Raw genomic sequence first — 13,555 nt, 5'->3', positions numbered from 1 at the left:
CACACAGCGAAATGTTGTTGTGATTCAGAATGCACTCCCTGAAAGGGCGGTGAAAGCAGAATCAATAGTATCGAAAGGATAATTTTGATAAACGATTGAAAGGAAATTTGCAGGCTTGAGGTCTAGAACAGGGGAGTGGGACTAATTAGCTCTTTCAAAGAGCCAGCACAGGCACACTGGGCTGAATGACCTCCTGTGCTTTATCGTTCTATGATTTGATTTCAAGTAGTTCATCTTGATTTGTTTATAAATCTCTACCTTGCTTTCTTTGCTATCTGCTTATCGTTACGTCTTAATTTGGTCAGGGAAACCTAGTCCCAGATGCTGTTTGGAGAATGGGATTTCTTTGCCACCGGGTGACGGCTCAACCCAGCTCAGCTTCCCGGGCAGCTACAGGCTCCTGGCATCACCTGAGCCTGAAGAAAGCCGCGTGTGCTTAAGGTTTCCACTTTTATTTTGAGTATTAGTAATTCTCCACGAGTGCTTATCAAAAACAATTTCACAGAGCTGTGTAAGCCATTAGGACAGGTCAGGCAAGGTCTAAGGAGAAGATGAGTGGTAAGGTTTAGGGAGGGAATTCCAAAATTATGGGCCCAGGCAACTGAAGGTGCAGTGATGAAAATTGGGTGATGTGCATGAGGCCGGAAATTGAGGAACACAGATTTTGGAGGGTGTTGGGGTGGTGCAGGTTGGAGATAGGAAGGGAGAAAGGCCATGGAGCAATTTGAAAACTAAATTGCGAATTGTAAATTTTAGAGAGGGATTTGAGGCTTGTCTGTAAACTGGAATATTGCCTTTTGGTATCCTATGTGACACCAGTGGTGAATTTTTTTCCTTTGAGATGGTCACATTCATCCTGGTGGTTTTTCAATTCTTCCAGCATGTCTTTAACATGTGAACTGACGTTATTTGAGTCTCACTGGAACACTTGGGAGCAGGAATAGACCACACGGCCCATCGAGCCTGCTCCCCCATTCAATACGATCATAGCTGATCTTGGGCTTCAACTCCATTTTTCCTCCCGCTCCCCATATCCCTTAATTCCCTGAGAGACCAAAAATCTGTTTATCCCAGTCTTAAATGTATGATGGAGCATCCACGACCCTCCGGGATAGACTTCCAAAGATTCATAATTCTTTGAGTGAAGTCAGTTCTCTTCATCTCAGTCCTAAATGATCTGCCCCTTATCCTGAGACTCTGCTCCCAGAGGAAAACAGAAAATTCTGAGAGAATACTCAGCAGGTCTAGCAGCACCTGACGTTTTGAGCCCGTATGAGTTGTCTTCAGAGCCACTTTGGGGTAATATATTAGCGTAGATAGAGGATTGGTTAATGGATAGAAAACAGATTGGGCATAAAGTGGGGCTTTTTCAAGTTGAGAGAGCCACTGTGCCCCGTATTTTAGATTCCCCGACAGGCGCAAACAAATTCTGTGTCCACCCTATCGAGCCTCTTCAGAATTTTGTAGGTTTCGTCGAGATTGCCTCTCATGCTTCTAAACTCTAGAGAATATAGACCCAATTTACTCGGCCTGTCATAGGACAAACCCCTCATCCCAGGGACCAAATTAGTGAACCTTCACTGTTCTGCTTCCAATGAAAGTATATCCTTTTTTAAATGTGGAGACCAAAACTGCGCGCACAACTCCAGATGCGGCCTCGCCAAAACCCTGTAGGATTGTAGCAAGTCTTTATTCCGGTACTCCAATCCCCGTGTAGTAAAGACCAATATGCCATTTGCTTTCCTAATTGCTTGCTACAGCTGCAAGCTAACCTTCTGCGTTCCTTGTACAAGCACGCCCAAGGCACTTAAAAATTTCTCACCTTTTAAAAGACATTCTGCTTTTTTATTCTTACGACCAATGTTTTGGCATCTGGAGTTGTGCGCGCAGTTTTGGTCTCCGCATTTAAGAGAGGATGTACTTTCATTGGAGGCAGAGCAGCGAAGGTTCACTAATTTGGTCCCCTCACCCATATACTCCATCTGCCATCTTGTTGCCCAGTCACTTAACAGGTCTATATCTCTCTGCAGCCTCTCTCTGTCCTCCCCACAGCTTACCTTTCCACCCAGCTTGGTGTCATCAGCAACTTAGACAAATAGATCAAGAGCAATGTATCTAAGTCATTGATATAGATTTTTTTTTTTATTAGCTCATGGGATGTGGGTGTAGCATTTGTTGCCCTTGTTCAGAGGGCATTTAAGAGTCAACCACATTGCTGGTGGGGCCTGGAGTCATATGTCGGCCGGACCAAGCAAGGGCATTAGTGAACCAAATGGTTTTTTTTAACGACAATCGGCAATGGTTTCATGGTGATCATCAGACTTTTAATTCCAGATTTTTTTTAATTAAATTCAAATTTCACCATCTACCGTGGTGGCATTTGAGCTCGGGTCTCTGGAATACCAGTCCAGTGACGATATCACTATGCCACAGCATCCCTCTATGGACTGTAAATATCTGAGGCCCCAGCACTGATCCTTATGGCACTTCACTATTCACTGCCTGCCAACTTGAAAAGGTCCCGTTTATGCCCACCCTCTGCTTTCTATCCGTTAACCAATCCTCTGTCCAGGCTAAAATGTCATCTCCCAGCTCCATGAGTTTATCTTACCTATTAACCTTTTGTGCAGCCCCTTATAAAATGTCTTTTGGAAATCAAGGTACACTATATTTAGTTCCCCTTATCTACCCGACTAGTTACATAGAATTGTTGCAGCATAGAAGAAGGCCATTCAGTCCATCATGTCCATTCTGGCTCTGCTCAGGAGCATACTGTCACTCTGCCACCCTCTTCCCCACATCCCTGCACATTCCTCCTCCCCACATTTATAAAATGTAGAAAAGTTAGCAGTAGAGAATGAGGCCACTCTGCCCATTGTGCCTATGTCAGCTGAAAAGCAACCCCCCAACCAAGCCTCACCCCATTTTCCAGCACTTCCTCCTTGGCCCTGGAGGTTACAGAACTTCAGGTACACATCCAGACACCTTTTAAATGAGTTGAGGGTTTCTGCCCCTACTATTTCAGGCAGGGAGTTCCAGACACCCCCACAACCCTCTGGGTGAAAACATTTTATCATATGGAACACTTCCCTGTTTGTTTCCTATTTGACTCTCCTCACTTTAAAAACCTGCTGTGCATCAGTTTTGGAATTCTCATCCCTGTGTTAAAATAACTCCATGGCCTCACCCCTCTCTATCTGTGTAACTTTCCACAATCCCTACATATCTCTGAAACCTCCCTCAACCCCTACAACCCTCCCGATCTCTGGAACCTCCTCCAGTCCCTACATCCTCAAAAAAACTCTTAATAAAATTGTCAAACAGGATTTCCCTTTAGTAAAATCATGTTTACTTGTTCTAATCATACTATGCCTTACTAAGCACATTGTTAAGACTTCTTTAATAGATTCCAGCATTTTCCCAACAACTGATATTAGGCTAACTGACCTGTAGCTCACTGTTTTCTCTCTCCCTTCTTTCTTGAAAAGTGGTGCGACATTTTCCAGCTTCCAATCTAGTGGGACTGTTCCTGAATCTAAGAAATTTTGGAGAATTGTAACTAGCCCATCCACTATCTCTGCAGCTGTCTCTTTTAAAACCCTGGGCTATAGGTGTCAGGTCCTGGGGATTTGTTGGATTTTAGTCCCTTAAGTTTCTCCAGTACTTTATCTCTGCTGATATTAACTTCCTTACTTTCCTCACAGTTTTTAGCCCCTAGGTCATTGTCCGTTTCTGGAATGAAACCTGTATTCTACTGTGAAGCCAGACAAAATTATTCAGTGCCTCTGGCATTTCCTCATTCCCCTTGATAGTTTCTCCTGCCTCTGCTTCTAATGGACCAACATTTACTTTAGCTACTCTTTTCCTTTTTATGTACTTATAAAAGCTCTTACAATCTGGTTTTTGTATTTCTAAATAATTTACTCATTTTTCCCCCATTTTATCAATTTTTGGTGGCCCTTTGCTGGTTTCTAAAGCACTTCCAATCCTCAGACTTGCTACTTTTTTTTTTGAAACACTGTAAGCCTCTTCTTTTAATCTAATACTATCTTTAAATTCATGGGTGAGCCACGGATGGGTCCGAGTTTTTGGTCTTCAATGGAATAAACTACTGAGCCAATTAGTCACTGCCATTTACTTTTGGAATGGATAAGAACATAAAAATAGGAGCAGGAGTATGTCATATGGCCCCTCAAGCCTGCTCCGTCATTCAGTACAATCTTGGCTCATCTTCTGCCTCAACTCTCTTTGCCCACCTATATCCCATGGTTCTCTGAGTGACCAGAAATATCTCTTCTGAGCCTTGAATATATTCAGTGATGGAGCATCCACATACCCTCTTGGGTAGAGAATTCCGAAGATCACCATCTATTTTATGGATGCTAATTTAATCAGGGGGGCTCATTTCCTTGATAACCATTTGAATTTATTTTGGCATAGTAACACGCACCCAAGGTGCTTCGTGGGAGGGTTTCTGACAAAAAAATTGACACGTTGCCCCATAAGGCAATATTAGGACAGGTGACCCAAAGTGTGGTCAGAGAGGTAGATTTTAAGAAGCACCTTAAAGGAGGAGAGGGAGCTTGAGAGGTTTAGGGAGCGAATTCCAAAGTTTAGCACCAAGAACATAAGAACTAGGAGCAGGAGTAGGCAATTCAGCCCCTCGAGCCTGCCCCGCCATTCATTACGATCATGGCTGATCTCGTTTCGGCCTCAACTCCAATTTCCCGCCCTCTCCCCATAACCTTCCAACCCAGTACTGGTTAAAAATCTGTCTATCTCCTAAAATTTATTCAGCGTCCCGGCATCCACTGCACTCTGAGGTACTGAATTCCACAGATTCACGTCCCTTTGAGAAAAGTAATTCCTCCTCATCTCCGATTTAAATCTACCACCCCTTAGCCTAAAACTATGGCCTCTCGTTCTAGAATGCCCCGCAAGGGGAAACATCCGCCTCACGTCTAATTTGTCTATCCCCTTTATCATCTTATATACCTCAATTAGATCTCCTCTCATCCTTCTAAACTGTAGCAAGTTAGCAAGTGTAGGCCTAAACTGCTCAACCTCTCCTCATAAGACAAGCCCCGCATTTCTAGAATCAATCTAGTGAACCTCCTCTGAACCACCTCCAATGCAACTACATCCTTCCTCAAGTAAGGGGACCAAAACTGTGCGCAGTACTCCAGGGGCGGTCTCACCAATGCCTTGTACAGTTGCAACAACACTTCTCTATTTTTATACTCTATTCCTTTAGCAATAAATGCCAAAATTCCATTTGCCTTCCTTGTTACCTGCATACTAGCTTTCAGTGATTCATGCACAAGGACACCCAGATCCCTCTGCACTGAAACATTCTGAAGTTTCTCTCCATTTGAATAATAAGTTGCCTTTTTATTCTTCCGACCAAAATGGATAACCTCACGCTTAACCACGTTAAACTCCATCTGCCAAATTTTGGCCCATTCACCTAACTTGTCCATATCCATTTGTAAATTTCTTATTTCCTCATTGCAATTTACTTTCCCACCTATTTTGGTGTCACCTGCAAATTTAGCTACAGTACCTTCTATCCCTGAATCCAAGTCATTAATATAGATTGTAAATAGTAGGGCCCAAGGACCGAACCCCATGGCACCCCACTAGTTACAGCTCGCTATCCAGAAAAAGACCCATTTATCCCGACTCTCTGCTTTCTGTTGGTTAGCCAATCCTCTATCCAACCTAATACATTACCTCTAACTCCGTGTGATCTTATCTTGTGCTTTCAGTGACCCAGGCCACTGAAAGCCCAGCTGCCCCAAGCAGGATGGTGCAAATAGTGAATGTGCCAGAGGCCAGGGATGCTGAATTTACGGTGTTAAACTGTGACTTTTGTCTGCTTTGGTGGGGGTGTCTCAAATTGCCGTCAGTGGACGATGGGACTGAGCTGTTGGGAGCCTGCTGTTTTGACATGTGGTCATCACAAAGTGAATTTTTCTGGTCAAGATCTCTTGTGTCAGATATCTCAAAAATCCACCTCGTCTTTTATTTTTTTACATTAAAAACTATCCTTTTTTTTATGACTTTAAGCTTCATTGAAGTTTTTAAAATTCATGTCCGAGCTAGCAACATATTACATATCGTCTTCAACCACAGGCTGCAATTCTCCAATCCAGAGCAATGTGCTTTTAAGTTTAACTCCAAAACCACACAGACAATTATATGTTTGAGGGCCGACATCCTGCTGAAATAATTTATAAAGAGAAAGATTAGTAAAATTAAGTAATTTCCAAAGGGAGGTTAATTGCCTTCGAGCAACTCATGAATTTTGTTGTATCTGCTACCAGGGCTCAATAATGTGTATTTGATGTGCTGCTGTATCGACTGAACTTGGCAGGAGAAAATAAATAAAATCTGAACTCTTAATGCAGCAGCTGTACTAATTTATCGTCAAAACTATGGAGTTTAACAGGGGACGGTTCCACTTGAGGGAGAGCCCAAAACTCGGGGCCATGAACACACAGTGGTCATTAATAAATCCAGTAAGGAATTCAAGAGAAACTTCTTGACCCAGAGACCGGTTAAACCTTCTACCAGTGGTTGAGGAAAATGGCATAGATACATTTTATTTGGGTGGGGGGGCGGTGGAAGCTAGATAGACACATGAGCGAGAAAGGAATGGAAGGATGCTCTTATCAGGGTGAGAGGAGAAAGAGTGGGAGGAGGCTTGTCTGGAACATTTATATGGGGATAGATCTGTAGGACCAAGTGGCCTTTTCTGTACTTTAAAATTCTGTGTAAATCTAATTTTTGACTGTGTGCGGTGCACAATTGATGAGTTATGTCTCTGCACTTCTCCATCCAATTTGGAAATGTCACTGTTGGGTTTTCATTACTGTGGGAGCCCTAATTCAGTGTGCAGCCTAAGTTACTGGAAGCTGTTGATGTTCTCTTTCCCAGTGAGAGGAAAATGTAAATGACCTGTGCAAGTCCTGTGGCAGAAGGAAAAGTTAGCTCAGCTAAATGGGGTGGTTTTTCTTCTCAGCTTGATTAAAACGCTGAAAGGACGGATAGTTTTTTTTGTATTGAAAAAAAATGTCCATTTCCAGTACTTGGTGCAGGGGAATCAAGAGCAAGGGACCTAGACAGAAAACTAAATGGAAAGGGGTTCAGAACTGAGGGGAGCCGGAAGTTCCCTAGTTGAGAATTCACTTCCTGGTTTAATGTTTAATGGCTGTCAACATTTGGAGACTGGATGAAAGCCAAGGATGAAAGGATATGGGAACATGCTGGGTAAACAAGAGGTAGGACTAACTGCCTGAGTGGTAGATAAACATCAGCCTGGACTGGTTGGACTGATTGCCTGGTTTACTTTCATGGTAAGGATGTGCAGAAGTTGTGTGTTTCTCCCCATGGTCTTTTTATTCCCTCAAATATTTTGCCCCTTTACCACTCCGAAAGGCAGTGATTGATGCAGGGAAATTTAGGCATCGGTGCTCAAGTGCCCAGGCCTCTGGTCTAAGCAAGGACTGTGCATCACAGCTAAGGCTTTTCCCAGTATCACACAGGCTGACTAGCAGCAGAGGATATTGGATAGCAAGCAGGAAGAGAATTCACATTGTCCTCTCTTCCTTCACTTCCCCTTCGCCCCACTGACCACCCACATCCCACCACCCCCTCCAAAAAGTCCCTTTTAAGATCATCCAATGATACAACAGCATTGAGGGCCATTTGGCCCATTGTGCCTGTGCTGGCTCTTTGAAGGAACTATTCAATTAATACTATAACCCCTGCTCCTCCCCCAATCTATGCTTCCTTTTCCTTTTCAGATATTTATCCGATTCCCCTTTGAAAGTTGTTATTGAATCTGCTTCTGCTGCCTCTTTTCAGGCAGTGCATCCACAGTCACTCCTTTTACCTTTCAGTTCAAGAGCAATAAAGGTTTCCCTGTGTGCCCTGTGGTTCTTTTGCCAAGTGACTAATAACTGTGTCCTCTGGGCGTTAATTTTTTCACAACATCCAATATCGCTCCTCTGTCGTCCTCCTTCTGGCTCCCATCTTTTCTTAGAATCATGGGGTCAGGCATATAAACACCACGCCTGCTTCAGGTAAATCACCTGACTTCTCTCAGACTACTAAACTAAATGCAAAGCTTTCTGGTCTACGTGACTCCGTATTGCATCATGCACTCCATTTATCTACAGCCATTGGGCAAACTCATATGTTCTTTAGTTCTAATTATAGCCTTTGGGAGTAACTAATATATTTTTACTTGGGTTTTATTTTATATAAAGGATATCAGGAAATCTCTAATCCCCAAAACCAGACACAGAACCAATTTTGATTTCGACAGAAAACCAGAAGGAGGAGAATTGGTAACCAGAGGACACAGATTTAAGATAATTGGCAATAAAGCCAGGGGGTTGATGATTTTTTTTTTAAAAGCTGACTTATGATCTGGAATTCACTGCCTGAAAGGGTGGAGTAAGCGATTAATAGCTTTCAAAAGGGAAGTGGATACGTACTTAGAGGGGAAAAAAAAATACAGAGCTGTGGACAAAGAGAAAGTTGATAGCGTTTTCAGAGAGCCAGCACAGGCACGATGGGCCACATGGCCCACTCCTGTGTTGTATCACGAGCTGGAACTTAAGGGGGGTCGGGGAGGCGGTGGGGGGGAACGGCGGCACAGTGGTGATGTCACTGCACTCATAATCCAGAGGCCCTGGCTAATGCTCTGGGGACATGGGTTCAAATCCCACCCTGGCAGCTGGTGGAGTTCAAATTCAATTCATAAAAATCTGGAATTGAAAGCTCACCTCTGTAACGGTGACCGCGAAACTATCGTCGATTGTCGTTTTAAAAAAAAAAACAGCCCCATCTGGTTCACTAATGTCCTTGAGGGAAGGAAATCTGCCGTCCTTACCTGGTCTGACCTACGTGACTCTCGACCCACAGTGACGTGGTTGACTGTTAGCTGCCGTCTAGCAAGCCACCTGGCTCAAGGGCGGTTAGGGATGGGCAACAAAAGAAAGGTGCCATTGTGACAGCGTCTCACATTCCTGAATGAAATGCACCCTCTTGGCCGATAGTGAGGATTGCTGATGGGAGACAGAGGAAGCAGTATGCTAAGTAGAAGCAAGTAGTGGGGAAGTAATTACCTCACTGGTTTCAGTTTTCCGGAAAAATCATGTTATTAAATAAAATTGATCTTTGATATCAACATTAGCTCAAAGGCTGGGGGGTGGGGGATTGCAAATAAAGCAATTTCAAGATCCTTCTCAAAGGCCTGCAAAGGCGCTCAGTTAGAGGAAATTTACCATGATGAATAATTCAGTTTGTGGGAAGGACAGTGCTTTTAAAAAGAGAAGCAACCTCCAAAAAAAAACCCCAATAAATACAAACTGAAATAGCAATTCTAAATCTGAGTTTGACACATTTTTCACAAGCCAAGGGTACTATCTGATATGAAGTCAAGATGGGTGGATTGAGTGGAGATATGGTTCAACCATGATCCCATTGAGCGGTGGAACAGTCTTGGGTGGCTAAACGATGTCCTCCTATTTCAACTCTGCTATATTGCTGGCAAAATTGTATTTCACAGGCTTCCCATAGGCACTAAGCGAGGGCATGTCAGAACCCAAGTTGAGATCACTAACATCCCATTATGAAACCAGGGAGCAGTACTCTGAGTTTACAATCCTAGACTGACATTGTAGTCCAGAAGGCAGTGCAAATGGATTTTGGTCCAGGTCGTTTAATCTCCATTAAGCGTCTCGACAATTTTGTGCTTTTTTTTTTAAAAAAGAGGCATTGTTAGATTGGAATGTGATGAATAGAGGTTAAGTAGCTTGTTTTGTGGTTAATTATAAGATAATGTGCTTGTATTGCATGGGTACAGTCATCCAGAGGCCTGGATTAATGACCCAGGAACATGAGTTCAAATCCCACCATGGCAGCTCAGGGAATTTAAATTCAATTAATTAAAAAAATTAGGAATAAAAATCTAATCTCAGGAATGGTGACTGTGACAAGTACTGGATTGTTGTGGAAACCCATCCAGTTTATTAATGTCTTTATGGAAAGGAAATGTGCTGTCCTTACCTGGTTTGGTCTGTATGTGACTCTGGACCCACAGCAATGTGCTTGACTCTGAAATGCCCTTGAGGGCAATGATCAATAAATGCTGGCCTTGCCAGCGACTGCCACACCCCATGAATGAGTTGGAAAATAAAATTCACTCCCAAATTAATTTAAGCAACCTATATTCAATAAGAGTAGCATTTCACAGCTTGACTCACTCGCTGTTAATCTTTTTCCTGTAGGATGATGACCGATACAGCCTGTTGAACGATACCCGGTCACAGCTGAAGTTTTTCGAGCAGTTGGATCGGCTGGAGAAGCAGCGGAAAGATGAAGATGAAAGAGAAGCGCTGCTGAGATTAGCAAAGGTAAGGATAGCTTTTAGTTGATCTAGATACTGACAGGCTTCAGTGACTTGCTGTGTCGTGGTGTATCTGTACTCCTGACTCTGTTTTGCGGTTAATTTGTCTGTCTTGAACAACGCTCCTCTAAGATAAGCGGATGCATAGGCACCAGCAACCTGGGCTGTCTTGCACTTTGAAGTTGAGAGGCCTGTTAGTTTCCTTGGGAGAAATTAACGATAGCAGTGACCTTTCAAAATGTAAACTGCTCATGGACAAGCTGCACTTCTACTCAAAGGAGCTCAATGCAAAGAGCGTTTAAAAGGAATGTTTGAGTTGGATTTTTGTCCACCACCTGAAATTACATTTTGGCTGGACAACATTTGTTAATGTTATGTGTTCCTTTGATTACAAAAGGGAATAAGTGTTGCATAAACAGTTGCAAAAGGGACACTGCAGTGTTTTAAGGTCAAATACCTGCCGGCCAGCCAGCTAGGCTGAAGCCCAAAGATGACGAAAGGTATACCTGACCAGAAAGCCATTGGGCTGGTTAAGCTCGCAAATGCTTAAATCAGAAGTTTAAAAGTGCCAGTTGGGAGGCCAATGGCAAAAGTTGAACAATAAAAGTGAAGTGGAAAATGGTGCGAGGAGGGATAATGTGACAGTAGTTGCCAGAAAAATCCACCATTTTGGAAGTTATGGCATCTAAACTGTGAAAACTTAGCATCGTGGGTTCCTGTCTGTGGAAAATTGCTTTTGACCCCTCTCATAAATTTTTTTCTTTAGTCAAGGGTTGCGGGCTTCGCTGGCTGGGCCAGCATTTATTACCCATCCCTAGCTGACCTTGAGAAGGTGGTGGTGAGCTGCCTTCCTGAACCACTGCAGTCCATGTGGTGTAGGTACACCCCCAGTGCTGTTGGGTAGGGAGTTCCACGATCTTGACCCAGTCACAGTGAAGGAACTGTGATATATTTCCAAGTCAGCATGGTGAGTGACTTGGAGGGGAACTTGCAGGTGATGGTGTTTCTGTGTTGGCCAAGGTGGCTCTGGAAAGTGGCAGTGGGCCCATTTTGGTACAGTGGAGCCGTGTCATTCTCTTGCATTCCATATAAATGGAGTGCAGATGTACAACTGAACAGAGTATTGATTAATGGATGTTTCTTGGGCTGGAGCAAATTTTGTACTAGAGTTCCCCAGGGGTCAGTATTGGGACCCTGCTTTTCATGATAGATGTTAATGATCTAGACCTTGGTGTATAGGGAGCAATTTCAAAATTTGTAGACAATACAAAAACTTTCCTTTATTCATTCACGGGATGTGGGTGTCGCTGGCTGGACCAGCATTTGTTGCCCATCCCTAGTTACCCTTGAGAAGGTGGCGGTGAGCTGTCTTCTTGAACCGCTGCAGTCCATGTGGTGTAGGTGCACCCATAGTGCTGTTAGGGAGTGAGTTCCAGGATTTTGACCCAGCGACAGTGAAGGAACGGCGATATATTTCCAAGTCAGGATGGTGAGTTGCTTGGAAGGAACTTGCAGATGGTGGTGTTTCCATGTGTCTGCTGCCCTTGTCCTCCGAGGTAGTAGCAGTCATGGGTTTGGAAAGTGCAGTCTCAGGAGGTTTGGTGAATTTCTGCAGTGCATCTTGTAGATGGTACATAGTGCTGCCACTGTGTATTGGTGGTGGAGGGAGTGGATGTGGTGCCAGTCAAGGGGGCTGCTTTGCCCTGTCAAGCTTCTTAAGCATTGTTGGATCTGCACTCATTCAGGCAAGTGCAGAGTATTCCATCGCACCCCTGACTTGTGCCTTGTAGATGGCGGACAGGCTTTGGGAAGTTAGGTGAGTTACTTGCCACAAGATTCCCAGCCTCTTGTAGGAACAGTATTTATATGGCTAGCCCAGTTCAGTTTCTGGACAATGTTGCAAGTCCGAGAGAAGGAATAAAAGAAAACTTAACTCTTTTAAACACCAAGTTCGGGCCCTCTGAGACTGGGAACTACAGTTCCAAATAGGCTTCCGAGGTTTCTGCGAGTGCGCCGGCGCTAGAATGGCTGCACATACGTAGATAGTTCTTTTTTACGACCTTCTGGTTCTGTGCATGTGCCGGCCTGAAAATGGCCGCACATGCACAGTTGGGTAGGTTCATGTCTTCAGGCCCTGTACACGGGCGCAGTTTGTTTTTCTTTCGTTTGTTTTTATTTAACGCTAACCCTGCGCAGAAGAGGAAACGAAAGCAAAAGTGAGACAGGACAAAAAGATCAGATGACTCGAAAGAAAAACGCCATTACACAGAGAGACACAGAAGAAGTTGGGCATGTGGGAGCTACCGAGGGCAGAGTTTCCAGAAGGAAAGAGGAAAGTCCCAGAAACCAGGGAGAGGGACAGAAGAAAGTTCCAGCAAGATGGCTAAGGCAAGGAACTAGAACAGGAATCGGAAACGGGTCCTGTTCATTGAAGTTCAAGTAAGGAGCAGAGGAAAAGGCTCCGAATTAAAGGCACAAAGCTGCAGCGGGCAGATTCAAGGCAGTGTGGGCTTGCAAAAGGCCAGAATATCAGAGGAGACAGCCAAAGGTTGGTGATTCCTTACTGCAGGCCTGTTAAGCAGATGAGTTCTGTTGGCATGGCTGAGTCTCAGAGTGCATGGAAGCTGAATGCATGCGGTGATGCAGGGGAGAGGAGTGTCAGAAGGGGAGATCAAAAACCTGGAGGTGGATCCTTGTTGAAGGCATCCGAGAGAACGTGTCGTTTGGGAGAAGATTCCAAGGCGAGTTCTTTGACTGTGGCGATTAGAAACCCTTGTGTGAAAGTCGAGTTTCCGTGCCACCAGTCGACTCACAGTGTGACCAGTGTTTAGAGGAGTTGCTGAAAAATCCGTATCATCTGCTTCGGGTGGCATCTGTCACTCGATTTTTTTTTTAATTCATTCATATGATGTGGGCTTCGCTGGCTGGGCCAGCATTTATTACCCATCCCTAGCTGACCTTGAGAAGGTGGTGGTGAGCTGCCTTCTTGAGCCGCTGCAGTCCATGTGGTGTTGGTACACCCACAGCGCTGTTAGGGAGGGAGTTCCAGGATTTTGACCCAGTGACAGTGAAGGAACGGCTGATATATTTCCAAGTCAGGATGGTGAGTGGCTTGGAGGGGAGCTTCAAGTGGTG

General features: G+C 44.2%; 1 protein-coding gene across 1 annotated transcript in view; it reads left to right on the top strand.

Moving 5' to 3' along the window:
• Window positions 1-13,555, top strand: part of LOC121278865 (transcription initiation factor TFIID subunit 4-like) — a 164,133-nt gene that overhangs the window by 88,452 nt on the left and 62,126 nt on the right. The window contains exon 12 of the mRNA XM_041189322.1: window positions 10,302-10,427. Coding sequence (XP_041045256.1) covers window positions 10,302-10,427 — 126 coding nt within the window. The remainder of the gene's footprint in view (window positions 1-10,301; window positions 10,428-13,555) is intronic.

The sequence above is a fragment of the Carcharodon carcharias genome, chromosome 6 (genome assembly GCF_017639515.1).
Source record: "Carcharodon carcharias isolate sCarCar2 chromosome 6, sCarCar2.pri, whole genome shotgun sequence".
In the NCBI taxonomy this organism is placed as follows: Eukaryota; Metazoa; Chordata; class Chondrichthyes; order Lamniformes; family Lamnidae; genus Carcharodon; species Carcharodon carcharias.
This window is presented reverse-complemented; position numbering and strand designations above follow the sequence as displayed.